The 19329-nt window shown below is 47.5% G+C and overlaps 1 protein-coding gene across 1 annotated transcript in view; it reads left to right on the forward strand.

The window, feature by feature from the left end:
• CDCP1 (CUB domain containing protein 1) overlaps positions 1–19329 on the forward strand; it is a 56052-nt gene that overhangs the window by 28578 nt on the left and 8145 nt on the right. The window contains exons 2-5 of the mRNA XM_028126816.2: positions 908–1117; positions 5089–5451; positions 6377–6745; positions 18307–18528. Coding sequence (XP_027982617.1) covers positions 908–1117; positions 5089–5451; positions 6377–6745; positions 18307–18528 — 1164 coding nt within the window. The remainder of the gene's footprint in view (positions 1–907; positions 1118–5088; positions 5452–6376; positions 6746–18306; positions 18529–19329) is intronic.

The following is a 19329-nucleotide window of genomic DNA, read 5'->3' on the forward strand; positions in this document are numbered from 1 at the left end:
TTCTGTCTATATGAAGTTCTGGATCAGGCAACGGATAGTTTTCTGGGACCAGAAGCCGAGGTTGACCGTAAAGGGACATTAAAGGAACATTTAGGGGTGATGCAAATTTCTTATATCTTGACTGTTGTGGTAGTCATGTGTATATCTTAAAAGGAGTGGGTCCTTTTTAATGTATGTAAATTATCTCAATACAGTTGATTTTAAAAAATAAATTGTTAGGGGCGCCTGGGTGGCCCAATCAGTTAAGCGTCTGCCTTCGGCTCAGGTCGTGATCCCAGGGTCCTGGGATCCAGCCCCGCGTGGGGCTCCCTGCTCAGCGGGGAGTCTGCTTCTCCCTCTCCCTCTACCCCTCCCCCCTGCTCGTGCACGCACTCTCTCTCTCTCAAATAAATAATATCTTTAAAAAAAATTTTTTTTCCCCAGCCTCCACTATTGTATATATGTATATACTGGGCATGTGAAGCGCTCAGGGGAAAAGACAGCAGCTCTTTGCAAACAAATACGTCCCTGTAGAGAGAGACGGTTTCTGTATGTGGACTTTTGTCTACAGTCATATTGAAAAGGTGTGGCAGTTTCTCTGATTGCTATTTAATGCTGCACAGGTGGGGTACAAACACATACTGCTCAAAGCATCTAGGCTGTGGTCTAGTGGTTTTAAGTTTTAGAAAAATTAATAAAGCAAACGAGACACTTGTCAACACCCATCAGCAATAGGCTGCTTCTTTCCCATTGGTAAGGACAACACTGTCATGTTAACATCACACCCCCCGCCCCCCCCCCCAGACCAGGAAGGACAGAACAAAGGTGTCAAAGAGGGCATCGTTCCTGGCCCAGCAGAGGGGACGGCAGCAAGTTTGGAGACCTAAATAAATCATCTTGCTCACTCTGTTTTTCCTCCTTCCTCCAGAAGCTTCTGAGATTGCCCTGCCACATGGAAGTGGCATCACGGTTTTCATAAAGCCTGGGACCCCACCTCTGCCAGTGAAGCCCTGTTACATCATCAGTTCTAAAAGATATAAAACCTCGTTGACCATCAAACCTGGAGAAAAAGAAGTCTTTTCCTTCAGCTGCCACAACCCAGAGAATCACTTTGTCGTTGAGATCCAGAAGAATATTGGTAAGTACACGCTCACGAATGTTTGGCCTCCCTGCTTCTCTTTCTGGTGCTAAACCAGCCTCTAACGCCGAAACCCCACACTCTGTTTAGCTGTGATGTGGCTGTTCGTGGTTGTCAACGCTTTACACAGGTTACGTTGTTGAATCTCCAAAACAGCCCTATGAGAAACTCGCAAAGACGGTGACTTGCCTAAGATAGCATAGCTAATAAGTAGCAGCAGGACAAAAACCCAGGTGCTCTGCCTCCAGGCATTGCCTGCCAACCACTGTGCCACACTGTTTCTTGACGGAGCTATGGATCTTCCTTCAGGTCTGGGATGCTCCAGCTGATGTGCTAAGTTTTTAAACTGAAGCTTAAAGTTTTTAAATTAAAACTTTAAAGCTCATTTAATTCAAATTTAAGCTAATTAAATTTTAAGCTAAAATGTTGCTGAGGAGGAGCAAAAAGCAAGGGAGTCGGAAGACAAAGAAATTGGAGGAACACCTAGGTGGCTTAGTCGGTGGAGTGCACGGCTCTTGACCTCGGGGTTGTAGGGTCGAGTCTCACATTGGGTATAGAGATTACTTAAAAAAAATGCTTGGAAGGAAGGAAACTGGATGGTTGACGACATAAAGGTGGGGAAGTGGGTCCAGGAGGTATAGTGGTGAAAACAGCAGCTTTGAGGCTGAGGGAGCTGGGTCTGGCTTCAAGCTCCAGGCTCCTGATCATGTAAGCTCATCATGTGGCTTTAACTGAGTCACTTAACTGCTTTGCGACTTGGTTTTTTTCTTCTGTACAATAAGAGTCATTGTACCAACCAACAGGGCTCTCTTGAGGGTGATATAAACTAATGGACTAATGTTTGACACACAAGGTAACAAACTATGGTTATTTGGGATTAGTGTTATTCCTCATAATTTTGAATTTGGGATAGGAGATTGACATAAGATATAATCACCAGGCAGAAAGAATTAAACGTAGAATATCCCAATTGCTTTTAGGTGGGCATGCCAGCTAGTAGCCTGGATATAGTAACAACGAGGAGAACACGATCTGGGATCCAACCAAAGCCATACCCAGAAAATTCTTTTGCCTTTCATTGAAAATAAATGAATTGGGCAATAGATAAGCAAGAAAAGGGAGTAAAATGAACCTTAGGAAGAAGTTCAGAAAAACAAAAGGAGGGCGCCTGGGTGGCTCATTTGGTTAAGTGTCTGCCTTTGGCTCAGGTCATGATCCCAGGGTCCTGGGATCAAGTCCCGCATCGGGCTCCCTGCTCGGCGGGAAGCCTGCTTCTCCCTCTGCCACTCCCCCTGCTTGTGTTCTCTCTCTCTCTTTCGCTCTCACTGTCTCTCAGATAAATAAATAAATAAATAAAATCTTTAAAAAAAGAGAGAAATTAAAGTACTTATCAGCAGCTTTAAAACTACATCTGATAACTAAAGCTAAGGCATGGTTCTCTATAAAGACAAATAGACAAATCTCTGACTAGTCCCCTGGAAAAAAAGAAAGAGAACATACAGATATACAGCATTGAAAGGATAAATGTTGATTGAATGACATTTACAGAGGCAATTTCCTTTTTTTTTTAAAGATTTTATTTATTTGACAGAGACACAGCGAGAGCGGGAACACAAGCAGGGGGAGTGGGAGAGGGAGAAGCAGGTTCCCCGCAGAGCAGGGAGCCCGATGCGGGTCTCGATCCCAGGACCCTGGAACCATGACCTGAGCCGAAGGCAGACAGACGCTTAACAACTGAGCCACCCAGGCGCCCCTTACAGAGGCAATTTCTAAAATAGACTATGTACAATATTATGATAATAAGTGTGAAAATCTGAATAAAAGGAATAATTTTCAGGGAAAATGTAATGAGCCAGATTGACTCCTAGAAAGTTAGGAGACCTGAATAAATAACCAAGGAGGCGATTGGAAACCATGTCCAAGATGGAGGCAAGCAGGGTTTGGGTTAATTAGACATGGTTTCATAGAGGATCCTATAAAACTTCACGGAGAAGAGAAGTTTTTATATTTAAACCATTCCAGAGGAGGGTTGGGAAACCTTTTCCGTGAAAGTCTGGGTAGTAAATATCTCAGATTGTCTCTTTCCCAACCACTGATCTGCTGTTACAGGATGAAATCAGCCACAGATAGTAGGGAAACATCTGGGCAGTGATGTCCCACATGTTTATGCTTGGTGGCAGGGATTGGGCTGGACTGGGCCCATTCGCTGTGATTGCTGACCCCTGTTCTAGAGCACCAAAGGAGGTGGATTTACATAGTTCATATAATAAGGCTCTTACAACCCTAATATCAAAATGTACCAGAACATTAAAAAAAAAAAACAAACCCCACTGTCTAAAGAGGGTTAAGAGATCCCACGAGAGCCCAGCAAGAGCTAAACCATATGGCCCTGGGCACATTGGAGGTGTGGCTAGAAAGCCCTGGCAGGGGTGGCTTTTTTTTTTTTTTTTTAAGATTTTATTCATTTGAGAGAGAGAGAGCATAAGCAGGGAGAGGAATACTGAGAGAGGGAGAAGCAGACTCCCCAGCTGAGCAGGGAGCCCGATGCGGGACTCGATCCCCGGACCCCGGGATCATGACCTGAGCCAAAGGCAGACGCTTAACCGACTGAGCCACCCAGGCACCCCAGAGGTGGCTTGATATAATGAAGTTTTTGTGAGCTCCTAAAAATAGGTCCTATCTTTACCCACCCACAAACTCTAACTTTAACCACTTTTGTCACCTTATCATCTGACCCCATTTCATGGATTAATCAGCACGACGTGTTGGCAAGAACTCTGATGGACCAAACACAGCCTGGGCTTTCGTCCTGGGATTGCAGGCACTGCAAACACACTTGTCACCCAGACTCCAGGACCGCCTTGCAAAATTGAGAGCTCGGGTGGGAATGACCTTGGAGGTCCCAGCCAGCTCCAAAATTCTCCCATGATCCCACTTTGCGTTGGTGGTCCTTCCAGATCCCCCACTGGAGCAGCACTAGGGGTGAGAAGATTTCCTATCCAGTGGCCAGAAGGCACTGCACATTCAGATTCCCTGCCTGTATACAACAAAGTGTCCCTGTTCTGTCTGCCTTCTATCACTTCTTCCACAGGCTCATTTCCTCCTTGAGAGCAACGTTTTGTGCTTTGTTTTAAAAGGCTTAGGAAACAAAACACATCAAAGGATGTCATTAGCTGTTTGTCTTTTAAAAAAAAATTGTTTTTTAACTGCACTGGTCATAAAACAGCAACATTACAGCCCCGAGGCAGAACGATAACTGCCTCCGGGTTCCAGCCATGAAGGGGGTTGTAAGTTCAGAGTACTAGGTATGTTGATGGGTACGTTGATGGAAAAACCAGTCTTGAAAGGCGGAGCTGGGCACCGTGCCTTCGCAATTGTGAAACCGTGACTGTCTCAGACCCCGGGGTGGGGGGGAACGTGGGGTATCCTACAACCTGGGTTCCACTGCAAAGGGCATCCATCTGGCTTACTCCAGTCTGGAAAACACAGTAGTTAGGAGGTGTCTTGCGTCTGGTTCCCTGGAAGCAGAGCCTGACGTGGGGATTTTTTAGTCGCTTGTCCAGAGGGTGCCCTTGGAACGAGGAAGCCATGAAAAAATAGAACCAAGGGAGGAAGTAAGAGAAGGTGTGGTCTTAGCTGAAGTGTAGCCACAGGCCGATGCGGACAAATGAGCGGCATCACCAGGTTGTGTCCCTTGAAACAAGGAGGTCAGACTTGTTCACCCCTGCCTTGGGGAGCAATGATTGGCTGTGGGCCGCTACCCAACCTGGGAGGGGAGGAGGTGCAGTTGGACCCTTCAGGCTCTCTGGGCCAAGGGGGCTCCCCCTAGCCCCCCAGTTCCCCCCAAACACCCACACTGCCAGGAGATCATGCCTCGGGGGGGGGGACAGCATCTCCTCCAGGGGTCAGGAGAGGCCCTGAGTGGCCTGGTGGCATTTGTGACCAAGCTTGCTTTTGTGACTGTGTTTCAGACTGCATGTCAGGCCCCTGTCCGTTTGGGGAGGTCCAGCTTCAGCCCTCCACATCGGCGCTGCCCACCCTCAACAGAACCTTCATCTGGGATGTCAAAGCTCACAAGAGCATTGGTCTAGAGCTGCAGTTCGCCATCCCTCGCCTGAGGCAGATCGGGCCAGGGGAGAGCTGTCCGGACGGAGTCACCCACTCCATCAGCGGCCGCATTGATGCCACCGCGGTCAAGATTGGGACCTTCTGCAGCAACGGCACTGTGTCCCGCATCAAAATGCAAGAAGGGGTGAAAATGGCATTACACTTGCCCTGGTTCCACAACCGAAACGTCTCCGGCTTCAGCATCGCAAACCGATCTTCTATAAAACGTGAGCACGCCCCTCCATCCCCACTATTGGCCGAGACTGAAACCTACAAACCCCACCCCCTGCTCTAGGTCAGAAATGGGCAGATGTCCGCACTATTATATGATTCAACCTGAATACCTCGAAGGAAGATCCCACTCTTCCGGAGGTGGTGCGGATCTTCTGGTGTGAACCCACCCTTCTCTATTAAATAAACTGTGTGGCCACTCTCTTTCCTCGGTCCTCTGTGCCCGTGAGGTTTATTTTCAGAACACGAATCGGCGTTGGCTCTACAGACCTCCCTTGATTACCCCGTTGCTGATGACTTTGTCCCGTCTTCTAGCCCTTTCACATTTCTAGTAATTGTATCCTTGGTGTGCCGAAGCCGGTTCACACCCGTTCATGACAGCTGATGGTTGAATGTTCCAGAATTTTGTGGGCTGATGCTAAACATTCATAGAAATCAAATGATGTAAACTTACAGTTAGGATAAATTCATTTAGAAACAAAGGTAATAGACACTCAAAACTCATCACTTCCTAATTATTTCGCTACATTTACTGTTATCTGTGCTCTTGAGGTTATTGATGTCGGTAGTACCTCTGTAGTGGGAAATGCCATACAACCGGGGACTACTGCCCATCTGCTCCAAACTCCACATTCATATCATGTTGGTGGCTTGAAATCAGCCATGTTGCGTGTATTTACAGCAAGGAAATGGGCAGACACTACAAATTAGGGCTTTGTTTTCCCCCTGCTGGGTGGGTCATTCAACATTTAGTCACCCACCACTGATGTATCCTTATCGGGGGTAAGACCACACCCAGAGCTCAGGACCTGAGCATTGCTCTCAGGTTCCTCTCTAAGCCTGCTGCCTCTCAGCCATGGACAGCAGGGGCAGGGTCTAATCACCTCTTCTTCTTTCTCATTCGGGTCCTACTACCGACAGGACTGTGCATCATCGAATCTGTGTTTGAGGGTGAAGGCTCGGCAACTCTAATGTCTGCCAACTACCCAGATGGCTTCCCGGAGGACGAGCTCATGACGTGGCAGTTTGTCATTCCTGCGCACCTGCGGGCGAGCGTCTCCTTCCTTCACTTCAATGTGTCCAACTGCGAGAAGAAGGAGGAGCGGGTTGAGTACTACATCCCAGGCTCCACCACCAACCCCGAGGTGTTCAGGCTGGAGGACAAGCAGCCCGGGAACATGGCTGGGAACTTCAACCTCTCTCTGCAGGGCTGTGACCAAGATGCCCAAAATCCAGGGATCCTCCGGCTGCAATTTCAAGTTTTGGTCCAACATCCACAAAATGAAAGCAGTAAGTGAACCCCACTTTCCTTTCCCCTCCTCCTCCAGCTCCTTCTTTCCTTCCTGGGTAGTTGGCTCGGCGTGAGGTTCCCCTCCTATTCCTCATCTGTGGCTTCGGGAACACTTGGACTCTGGACTCTCTTAAGAGTTTCAGGAAGTGCGTTGCCAGAGAGTAAGACAGGCTTATTGGTGAAGGCCTGGCATGCCGCTCCATTTCAACACAGTAAGAAGCAAATGGGAACTTGCATTCAGGCTGTTGTTTTTAACAAAGGTGTTGGAAGGTTACTTTCTTTCTTTCTTTTCTTTTTTCTTTTTTTTTTTTTTTTTGAGAGAGAGAGAGAGAGCATGAGCAGAGGGGGTAGGTGGTGCACAGAGGGAAAGAGAGAGAATCTTAAGCAGGTTCCACGCCCAGCACAGAGCCTGATGCGGGGCTCCATCTCACCACCCTGAGATCATGCCCTGAGCCAAAATCAAGTGTTGGACGCTTAACTGACTGAGCCACCCAGGCATCCCCAGAAGGTTACTTTCTAGATCACATGTCTTGACCCTCAGTGTGAATCAGAATGGCACCAGCACCGTCATCGATAATGACAATGAACCCTGTTTAACTGGCCGAGTGCCCCACACCATGCACACACGCTCCATGCCAAGCCCTGACCTAGCATGTCACTTAGCTTCAGCTAATCCTTATTACAACCCTATAGGGGAGGCAGGAGGCAGGAATTATCCTCAATTACTGGTGAAAAACCAGGAGGTTCAGAGAGCTTTTAGAACTAGCCCAACGTCACATAGCTTGTCAGGAGCAGAGCAAGCTCAGAACCCAGAGCCTGTGCTCTGGACCATTCTGAACCCCAGGTGGGTTGATGAGAATGCGGTTGCACGTCACTCTACACACATTTACTGAGATGCCATGAACCCAGAAAAGGTGAGTCAGGGCCAAGACTCGGGCAAAGTGCCCAGCATGCAACACTGAAGGAGGCACCCCCTCTGAGGCGCTTGCTCTTCTGGAGGTGCTCACCCTCAGGGTTGTGTGAGTACAAGGTCAGCCCCTGAGGGTGAGTGCCTCCTTGAACTTTGCTCCGTGGGGACCGGTGTGGATCTTGAAATCAATGGTACGAGATGAGTTCAGAGTGGCTGTTCCTGGGGCCCATCTGTAAACTGGAGTGTGCGAAGGAGCAAGTGTGTGACTAGTGGTCTTGAACCCGTGACATGGGCTCAGGATGAGTTCTGTCCCGAGGACTGATTCTCAGCCTTGGTTTGGTTAGTATTTACTTATGGGAAGTAGGTGGGGCCAGGCAGAAATGGTTAAGTGGAAACATGACGTTTATTTAAGTAGAGCTGATAAACATCTAGAAATCGACAGTGTGGGACCCGCCCCAGGGGTTGCCCGGCTGGTGCTGCCTCGGGAATACTTTCTGGGTTTTTACGGAAGCTGCAGCCCCAGCATAACCAGACTAAGACGCCTTTTGATTTACAATAACCCTGTAGAAGGTGTCAGTCTGTGTGTGTGTGTGTGTGTGTGTGTGTGTGTGTGTGTGTGTGTGTGTGTGTGTCCGCTGACACATTTTTATGATTCTGCTGTCACAATTGCATCATTACAATGTTGAAAACAGCCACGCAAGCATCTGGAGATGGTGTGGGTTTGAGTTTAGGAGACCGAGGGATTTGTTTCTCATCTCCCCTATGGTGAGTGCTGCCGATGTATTGCATCTCCTGGAATAAGAGCTGAGTTCATTTCTGCAACTCATCAAATTGTTAAACAGGCTTTAACCAGTGTCAAAAAGGGTCTGGCTTTAGTTGCCAGGTAAGTAAAGAGCGGTTAACTGTGTTTAATGCTGTTTGGTGGTATCACGGCTTCACATAAAGTGTAGGGTCTGCCCGCGGGGATTTGAATCCCGGTTCCCCTACTTACCAAGTGACTGTGGGCAAGGCACCTAACCTTTGTGTGACTCGGTTCCTCATCTTAAAATAGAGAGGATAGGCCCACCCTCATAGGGGTGTTTTAAGGAAGAAATGAGGTACACGGTGCCTGGCAGGTTTGTAAGCGCTCTTTGAGTGTTATCCAGCAGGGTTCTAGATCAAGGAAGGGATACAGGGTTGAAAATGACACAGCGGGGGCGCCTGGGTGGCTCAGTTGTTAAGCGTCTGCCTTCGGCTCAGGTCATGATCCCAGGGTCCTGGGATCGAGCCCCGCATCGGGTTCCCTGCTTGGCCAGAAGCCTGCTTCTCCCTCTCCCACTCCCCCTGCTTGTGTTCCCTCTCTTGCTGTGTCTCTCTCTGTCAAATAAATAAATAAAATCTTTAAAAAAAAAAAATGACACAGCACTTGTCCTTCAAGGTAGACTACAACCCAGAGAGAGATGCGGGAGATCACTCCCCAGGAGTTTCACTGGTGTGGTATGGGACTTCAAGGCAGGGAATGCACAGCAGGCTGACAGGAATTCCAGGGGGAGACTCTTGGCAGAGTCTGGCGCTTTCCAACCTACCCCGGAGGCCCGGATGGTTGATGCCCCTCATTGCCACAGTCAGAGGCTCTGTGTCCTGTTTCTGCTCTTTCTTGGCCTTGGAAATGAGAAAGAAGACGCTTTGGAGTGGGGGGGAGGTGCTTCAAGAGACTGAGTCCCTCAGGTAGGAGCCTCTGCCCTTCCTTCCCCCAAGAGTGTGGAGGCAAACTCCTGCAGCTGGTTCCCCATGGAGGCCTCCCTCCTGCTGTGCCTCCCTGAGCAGGGAGGGCCTCTTGCCCCTCGCTTATCCGCCTTTGCCCCCAGCAGAGGAACAACTGCCCAAACCAAAGCCACTACTCCGAGAGCGCACTTGGGGGCAGGGTTTGCATTCATCACACACCATGTTGTATTTTTCCGTCTGCAGGTCTGTGTCCTGCCAAATTCCTCCCAGTCAGGAATCTGTCTTATTCCTCTCTCTTCCCACACCCACCAGTTTCTGGCACATTTCAGGCCTTTTGTAAATCCTTATCCTAATCTCAGGGGGCAGCCTCTTGCCCAAAGTGGCTCAAGAACCAGATGCACCATCCAGTGGCACAGCCCATTAGAAGGGGCAGGTGGCTACGCCTCAGTGGGGGCACCCAGGAGAGTGGCTGTCCCAAGAAGTCAGATGAGGGGAAGAGCATGAGAAAGAAGAGCAGGAGACCTTCTCAAGCCTAGAGATTGGCTGTCAACAGCAACCATGCAAAGCCAAAGCCCCGGCAAGGGCGGAGGCAGCCATCAGAGCCCCAGCCAGTGCCCAACACCCTCATCATCCACAGCAGGACCTGACGACAGTGGGCCCACACTGCAGGAAAAAACAAAATAAAAACAATCTCTGAAGGTGATTGAAACAGTCAGGGGTTACCTTGAACCTAATTGTCTGCTCCCAAAAACCCTACTATCAACCTTCTCTCTACTTTGCTCAAGAATATCAGACAGGCTCAAACTAGACCCGGAGTAGACCTGGAGGAGTCCTCCAGGGGTGTCTTTCCATGACTTGACCACAGACATCCTATGTCGTGGGATGAGGAACGAGCGCTGCCCTGGGCCTGAGGAGTGACCCATCTGGCCTGCTGTGACCGTGTTTGTGAGCACTGACAACTGATGCTGTCCAAAGCACGCAGCTCAGCCAGGTTCGAGAGCTCGATTGACGTTCATCTCTACCAAACAGATCTTGTTTTTCAGTGTTCTATTCTGCACTCTCTTTTTTATTCTTTATTATTTGATAGTACAATACAGTTGACCCTTGAACAACACGGTTTGAACTGCATGGGTCCACTTATACACAGACTTTTTTCCCCAATAAATACAATATAATACCTTAAAAGTATTTTCTTTTCCTTATGATTTTCTTTTCTTTTTTTTTTAAGCTTTTATTTCTTTATTTGACAGAGAGACACAGCGAGAGAGCGAACACAAGCAGGGGGAGTGGGAGAGGGAGAAGCAGGCTTCCTGCTGAGCAGGGAGCCCGATGTGGGGCTCGATCCCCGACCCTGGGATCATGACCTGAGCTGAAGGCAGACACTTAACGACTGAGCCACCCAGGCATCCCTCTTTTCTTTTTTTTTAAGATTTTATTTATTTGACAGAGAGAGAGCAAGCATGAGCAGGGGGAGGAGCAGAGGGAGAGAGAGAAGCAGGCTCCCCATTGAGCAGAAAGCCACCTAACCGACTGAGCCACCCAGGCACCCCCCCCTTATGATTTTCTTAATAACAATTTCTTTTCTCTAGCTGACTTTATTGTACGAAACAGTATGTCATACACATGACATACAAAATATATGTTAATCGACTATGTTATTGATAAGGCTTCTGGTCAACAGTGGGCTATTAGTAGCTAAATTTTGGGGGGAGGCAAAAGTTATATGAATATTTTCAACGGTGGGAGGGGGTCAGCACCCCTACCCCCTCACTGTTCAAGGGTCAACGGTACTACCCTGTCATACCTGTTATTAGTGTCCCATCACTTCCTGGAACTATACAAAATAATTTTGTCCCCCTTGGAGTTTCATCCTGATAGTCACAGTAGAGAAACAACGTCTCTATTGTCCCCTGCGGCCTGTTCCTCTTTTTATATCATTTCTGCAAGTGGCCCTGCGGATACTGATCACACAAATTAATAGTAGTCTGCCCAAATATATGGTTCTGTTTAGCCAGAGCGGACCGCTAGCCTGCTGCTTTCTGCATCCTCCTCCAGCTTTTCGAAGGTATTTTCACTTGCTCTGAAAATACCAGACAGACGAGTATCTTCAAAACCCATGGGCTTCTGGGTTATCAACCAAGGTAGATGAACAGGAGTTTCCAGCTTGTTATACTGTGTGCTTCCGTTAACCAATCTGAGTAAATGCTGGTTGGGGAAGCAGTCGTATTGCTTCTTTTTCAGCTTCTGTAGACCCCCAGAAGCTACCTGGAGCCCTTAATGAAATGTTCACTTGGTTTTTGTTTTTGTTTTTTGTTGGGTAACTCAAGCTCTGTGAGTCTTATGTTTGTCCTGGCAGAGTCGACATGTACTGTAGCCTCTGACTTATTCCCCTGGAGCCTGTTCTTATTTTAAAGTAAGAAATCTGGGGCTCCTGGGTGGCTCAGTCATTAAGCATCTGCTTTTAGCTCAGGTCATGATCCCAGAGTCCTGGGATCGAGCCCCGCATCGGGCTCCCTGCTCCACGGGAAGCCTGCTTCTTCCTCCCCCACCCCCCCGCTTGTGTTCCCTCTCTCACTGTGTCTCTCTCTGTCAAATAAATAAATAAAAATTTTTAAAAAAATAAATAAAGTAAGAAATCTCAGGGACGCCTGGGTGGCATAGTCGGTTAAGCATCCAACTCTTGATTTCGGCTCACGTCATGATGTCAGTGTAGTTAGATCAAGCCCTGTATCCAGCTCTGTGCTTCAGTCTCTCTCTCGGGGCGCCTGGGTGGCTCAGTCAGTTGGGCATCTGCCTTAGGCTCAGGTTGTGATCCTGGGGTCCTGGGATTGAGTCCCACAGCGGGCTCCCTGCTGGGCAGGGAGTCTGCTTCTCCCTCTGCCTCTGCTTCTCCCCCTGCTCCTTCTCTCTCTCACTCTCTCTCTCAAATAAATAAATAAATGAAATCTTTAAAAAAAAAAAAAAAAGATCCTCTCTCTCCCTCTGCCCCTCCTCACCCCACTCGAACACACACACTCTCTCTCTCTCAAAAATATAAATAAATAAAATAAATAAATAAATAAGAAATCTCTACAGATTCCACAAAAATCATTAGGGGCCTTTCAGAAACTTCAGTCAATAAGCTAATTCTGTCAAGGGTTTCCAGTGTCAGTAAGTAGCAAATAGTGAAAGGTTGTCTTTTTGCGGGGGTGGATGTCTTTTCAAATCTCCGGCTCAAGTGTTTATTACAGGAAGGAAACATGTGCAGTGTTGTAGAAAGCATATGGGATTCTCTTGTGGTAGGAAACTATCAGTTAGGTTCCTAGCCTTGAGCAAGTACTTGGAGCCTCTCCAAGGTCTCTTTCAGCTGTAAATTGGTAACTGTCACACCTACCCCTCCTCCTCCTCCTGGTGAGGGTAGGATAAGGCCACTTGTCAGAGCACACAGGAGACACTGAGTAAAATCTGCCTTATCTTTCCATAGATTTACGAATGTAGATAGTGACATTTCCCTTTAAACCACCCCACGTGTGACAGGTGAGGGCTGCACACTTTCCTCTTACCTGGACAGCTGAAGCCTTAGGCATCATGGGAATTTACCGTGTCTACCCTGAGAGCCAACCAAAACTGTGGAAAGAAGCCACATCAAATGACCAACGAATGGGATGTGTCTGCAGAACTGGAAAGCCGGACACGTGGGGTGTGTGAACACGGAGGCCAGGGTCCTCCTGACGCTCCCCGTGGAGCAAGGTCCATCTTGCCTCAGAATCAGGATTGTTTTCCTCAACAAACTCCACTCTCTGTTTTGGCTCAAGTGCGGGGTGTCTCATCACCATCCCTTGATCGCTCTACAGTGACCTTCAAAGGAGATATGAACCGTAAAACCACAGTACCATTCGACACCCACCAGAATAGCTAAAATGAGAAAGACTGGCAACACCAAATGTTGGTGAGAATGTGGGGCACTGGAGCCCGGACACACGGCTGGCAGGGGGGTACAAAGGCTCAATCACTTGAGAGAATCATCTGGCAGAAATTTTCCTCCTAGCTAATTACCCTAGAGAAATGAAACTGTAATCTACTCAAAGATCAATAAAAGAATATATATACAGCAGTTTTTTTCATCATTGGAAACAACCTAAATCTCCATCAATCTAGGAACAAACGAACGTGGGATATTCGTCCCGTGGAACACCACTCCGTGATGACAAGGAAAAAGCAACTGATATCCATAACAACATGGATGAGCCTTAAATACATTTTCCTGAGGGGAAGAAGCCAGACAGGAGAGTACATACCATATGATTCCATTTATAGGAAGTTCTAGAACAGGTGAAATCTGCGGTGATAAAAATCAGAAAGTCATGGCCTTCGTGGGGCCATTGAAGGGGAATTGATGAGAAAGGGGCACAAAGGACCTTTCTGGGATAATAGGAATGTTCTAGATCTTGCTCTGGGTGATAAATACAATGGATATATAAAGTTGACAAAACCCATCACACTGAACACTTCAGATCTCTGCATTTCATTATATGTAAATTTCATGACCAAAACGTCAAGGGAAGCTATAGCCAGTGGTTAGCGGATTTGGGAGCCGGACTCTGCTACAAGCAAGCTGTGTGACCTGGGACAAGTTACTACCTTTCTAAGCTTCAAATTTGTAGTTTATAAAAATCGACATGATGAAAGCAGTATTACCTTAAACACATCTAAACTTTGAACTTTCCAAAGGAAAGTTCCATTTATGGTTGTAGACCATCCCTGGAGTACAGCGTGGGTGGTAAAAGCAGGTCCTCCATCAGTATTTGAAGAACTGTCCTTGAACTAAAGCAAGTCTGACAAATTCGGTGCATTTCTAATGCACATCAAGGGACAACTTTGCTCTCGTCTTGGGATCAGATGGCTGTTGGTGGTTTTTTTCAGAGGGAGCATCATCCCTATACGAGCTTCGGGAAGCCAGGTCCAGGGTTCCCACGGTTTCTTGTCTCCTCTGCACAGCCACCGGCTAGAGAAGAGGAAGCTGGGGTCCACAGAGGCCACGAGCATTATAGAAACAGCGCAGGCTTTGTAATCCAGAAGATGTGGACTTGAATCCCAGTCCCGCCACCATCTCCTGGCCTTAGGTTCCCTGTCTGTCAAATGGGGGTGAGGAAGCCTACTACACTGGATTGTATATTTGTTCCAAAATCTTCACCATCCCTTTTGGGGGAGGATTAGATTCGTTACCCCACTGGCTACAGGCTTGGCCATGTGAGTTTTCTTCTATCAATGAAATATGAGCGGAAGTGAGTGTACACCCCTTCTAAGCAGAAGCTTCAGCACCCATCCTGTGGTTCTCCTTTCAAACTCTGTCAGGAGACTGATGTGTCACAGACCCTTCTCCTTCAGCCCGGATCTCAGAATTAAAAAGACATGGGGCCCCTGGGTGGCTCAGTCGGTTAAGTGTCTGCCTTTGGCTCAGGTCCTGATCCCGGGGTCCTGGAAAGGAGCCCCATGTCAGGCTCCTCGCTCAGCAGGGAGCCTGCCTCTCCCTCTGCCCCTCCCCCCACACCCCATCCCCCACTCGTGCTCTCTATCTCAAATAAATAAAATCTTAAAAAAAAAAAAAAATTAAAAAGACATGCCCCAGTGCTACAGCCAACTCACAATGGATGGGTAAGGTGAATGAAGAATGAATCTTGGTTATTCTAAACCTTCAGATTTGGGGGACCATTTGTTACTGTAGCATAATTTAGCCTGAGCTGACTGACATACTCCCTCTCCAGGATGTATGAGGATTAACAACCCAACACATCATGGACTCTTGACTATGCGCCAGATAAGCAGGTTATGGAGATCCCTGAAGTTCACTTTCTGATGAGAAAAACAGACAACTAATTGGAAAATAAGGTCTTCCCATTAAAGAGACATTTGCTTCCTTCTTAAACCACACTGTAATGGCATTTAAAACATTTCTAAAAGCATAAATTCCAAGAGAAATGATAAATGGAAAGGAGACAATATTCTTTTTTTTTAAAGATTTTATTTATTTATTTGAGAGAGAGAATGAGATAGAGAGAGAGAGCATGAGAGGGGGTAGGGTCCGAGGGAGAAGCAGACTCACTGCTGAGCAGGGAGCCCGATGTTGGACTCGATCCCGGGACTCCGGGATCATGACCTGAGCCGAAGGCAGTTGCTTAACCAACTGAGCCACCCAGGCGCCCAGGAGACAATATTCTAACATTTCCCGGCATGGACGTATAGGGTTAACTGATTCAGCAGACCCAAAAGTGCAGAATCTAGGGCGCCTGGATGGCTCAGTTGGTTAAGCCACTGCCTTCGGCTCAGGTCATGATCCTGGAGTCCCGGGATCGAGTCCCGCATCGGGCTCCCTGCTCAGCAGGGAGTCTGCTTCTCCCTCTGACCCTCCCCCCACTCATGTGCTTTCTCTCTCTCATTCTTTCTCTCAAATAAATAAATAAAATCTTTAAAAAAAAAAAAAGTGCAGAATCTAATCCCACAGTGGGAAACACCAAGAAGAATCTTTCAAAGGCAGGAATTGGCAACACGTCACCTTCAGAACGAGGGCTAAAAGTGGGAGAAGCCACTCCAGCCCCAGATCCACCAAGCAGCCCGGGGATGCTCCTCCCGCAGGCAACAGAAGATAGGAGTTCCTTCCCTGGAAGGGGAAGTTTTTGAACCAAAGATCCCAGTTGCACTGAAGGTGAAGGCGCTAAGCTGAACACAGGCAGCTTGAGCTTGAATAAGGTTGATGTGCTGACTCTCGAGGCCCCAGCCTACTTCCTTCGTGGGAAGCCCCAAGTGTGTTTCCTCCGTTTGGTGAATGGCGGGCTCTTTGAGGGAATCCAATCAACCCAAGAGAAAAGGTTGAACATGAAGATGTTGCGGGTTCCACAGGAAGCAGTCTGGTCAGAGCACCCTCCAGAGAAGCTCAGTCAACAAGCAGAGGTATTCCAAATAGTGTGTGGCGCCCCGCTCTTGGCTCCTTTCCTGGGGTAACCACAGTTATGGATTTGTTGTATTTCTCTCCAGATCTTGTTTCTCTTCATTTACATACATAAGTATATACACATAAAAAGAGTGATTACATTTGATGCAGAGATCGTATAATCGGATGGTGTCATAGTCTACATTTGTTCTACACTTGCTGTTTTAGTCAACACTGTATCTTGGAAGTTCTTAGATCAGTATATTTAGATCTCCCTCTTTTTTTTTAAGATTTTATTTATTTGAGAGAGAGAGCCCTTGCGCATGCGCATGCACACAAGTAGGGGGGAGGGGCAGAGGGAGAGGGAAAAGCAGGCTCCTTGCTGAGCAGGGAAGCCCGTCGTGGGGCTCGATCCCAGGATCCTAAGATCATGACCTGAGCTGAAGGCAGACACTTAACTGACGGAGCCACCCAGGCCCCACCCCTAGATCTCCCTCTTTCTTTCTAACTGCTAAATAATATGCCACAGAGGCCACGAGCGTTACAGAAACAGCATAGGCTTTGAATGTTCATGAATGTTCATGAATGTTCCACAGAGTATTTAACCCTTCCCGTATTACCTGGTGTCTGGTTTGCCACAGTTCCAGAGCTGCGGTACAAACATGGGCTTATATTCCCCAGTTACACCTCTGGGGTCCCAAGGGTGCAGGCTTTCATCTTCACTGTCTACACTTTGTTTTAATTTGCTTTTCTGTGATGACAAGTGATACTGCAAGTGATACTAAGAACTCCTTATATTTTGAATATGTGAACATTTCAGTTTCCCTTTTTTGTGAACCGCTCAATCCATCTTTCTTACAAATATTTTCTCCCGATGTGTCCCTTGTCCTTCAACATTTCAGTATCTGTTATCAGACAGATACCTAAATTTTTTTTCTTTTATAATTTGCACTCCACATTTATAAGGATATTCTCTTTGCTTTGAAATACCAGCCTAATTTTATTCTTTTGCTAATGGGAGAGAGAGTTCTAGCCAAGCCAGGAGTGGTTCGTCTTTTCCTCACTTATTTGAAATATAGCATTTATTAGAGACTAAATTATAATATCGATGGATATATCTGTGAATAATAATATCTATGAAGAAATGTAATATCTATGAATCTTCTATCCCCACGCTAATACCACACTGTTGCTAATTACTATTCATAGCAGGAGAATACTTGAATAAACAATGGTAAATCTCACTTGTTAACTATCACGCAGCCACTAAATTACTGAATATTTTCAAAGACTCGTGAATATGAAAACTGTATGGAAAAATAAGTAAACCTGTGTAAAGTAATAAAGTAAAAGCTGAGTATAAAATTATATATATACTATACTTTTAAGCAGTTGAAAATATGCATGCATACGAACAAGGACTAAAATGAATTTGAAGAAGTAAAAGCGGTTAAATACGGGTGGTAGAAATTCAGTCCATTATTTTTCCTTTTAAATTTCTCCTAGAGTTCTTGTATGTTCTTTTTTTTTTTTTTAAGATTTTATTATTTGAGGGGCACCTGGGTGGCTCAGTTGGTTAAGCATCTGCCTTCAGCTCAGGTCGTGATTTCAGGGTCCTAGGATCGAGCCCCGCATCAGGTTCCCTGCCCAGCGGGGAGCCTGCTTCTCCCTCTCCCTCCCCCTGCTTGTTCTCTCTCTCTCTCAAATAAATACATAAAATCTAAAAAAAAAAAAAAAAAAAGATTTTGTTATTTGAGACAGTGAGAGAGCAAGCACAAATGGGGGAAGGGGCAAAGGGAGAAGCAGACTTCCTCAGCTTCCTGACATGAGGCTCAATCCCAGGACCCTGAGATCATGACCTGAGCCGAAGGCAGATGCCTAACTGACTGAGCCGCCCAGGCACCTGCTTGCATATTCTCGTAATAATAAAACATATTTCCAATGCTCCGCAGCCATGAGACTTTTTATGCTAATTTTTGCCCCTTCACAGGGTGGCTGCTGATCCATGCTTCAGACCTATTTTCTCTTCGTGGTTTCAGACAAAATCTACCTGGTCGACTTGAGTAACGAGCAAGCCATGTCGCTCACCATCGAGCCACGGCCCATCAAGCTTAGCCGCAAGTTTGTCCCTGGCTGCTTTGTGTGCCTGGAGTCTCGGACCTGCAGCACCAACCTCACCCTGACGTCTGGCTCCAAACACAAGATCTCCTTCCTTTGTGATAATCTGACTCGCCTGTGGATGAACGCCGAGAAAACCATAAGTACGCCCCCTTGGTTAGCACAATCCTCCGGGGCCATGGGCAGGTCTCGCTGCCCCGCCCTATCTTCTTAGTGGGGTCCGCTGGGTAGGCTGTAAATCGTATGATCAGAGCTGTCTCCCGCCATGCGGGGTGAGCAAGGGCAGGCAGCGGACAGTGAGGTGGAGATGTGCCCCTCTAGGACCAGAGCCTCAGTGAGAACGGGCATCCTTCAGAAGTGCATTGCACTCCCAAGCTCATGCCTGCGCCTCTGCCCAGCCTTCCAGCATCTCTCCTGAGATCCTCTCCTCTGTGTAGCCTCCCTACCCCCCAACACCCCTCACCCCCGCCTCCAGGCTCACCACACACTTGACTCCTCTTGCCTGACCCTGAGAGTCCTGAGGTCAAGAACTGCAGCCTGTTCTATTTTTTTTTTTTGGTCCCTTTAGCCCCTGGGGGTGCTGGACATGTATTAGTCACATACTAAATGTTTGATGAATGGAGGGCAGCAAAACCCCTAGTCCCCTCCCCGCTGGGCCACCATGACCTCCGACATGGATGCTCTTAGGGTTTCCACAGATGCAACAGCTGAGGCCACAAGATGCGAGGCAGCCTGCCCACTTGGAGGTGGCAGATACCTCCCCAGCTCCATGCCTGCTCTGACCACTGCACCAAGCTACTTCCCCACAGTCGGGGACACTGGGAAGCAGGGCGAAGGAAAAACCTACGCCCTGCCCATACTGAGCATTTGAGACTCAGAGCCACAGAAGAGAGGCTGACACACAGGAAGAGGACATTTCAACCCTAAGTACTCCCCCAGAAGTC

Source organism: Eumetopias jubatus, unplaced genomic scaffold (assembly GCF_037043125.1).
Source record: "Eumetopias jubatus isolate StellerSeaLion01/CBP00866 unplaced genomic scaffold, mEumJub1_p1.0 scaffold_1, whole genome shotgun sequence".
Classification (NCBI taxonomy): Eukaryota; Metazoa; Chordata; class Mammalia; order Carnivora; family Otariidae; genus Eumetopias; species Eumetopias jubatus.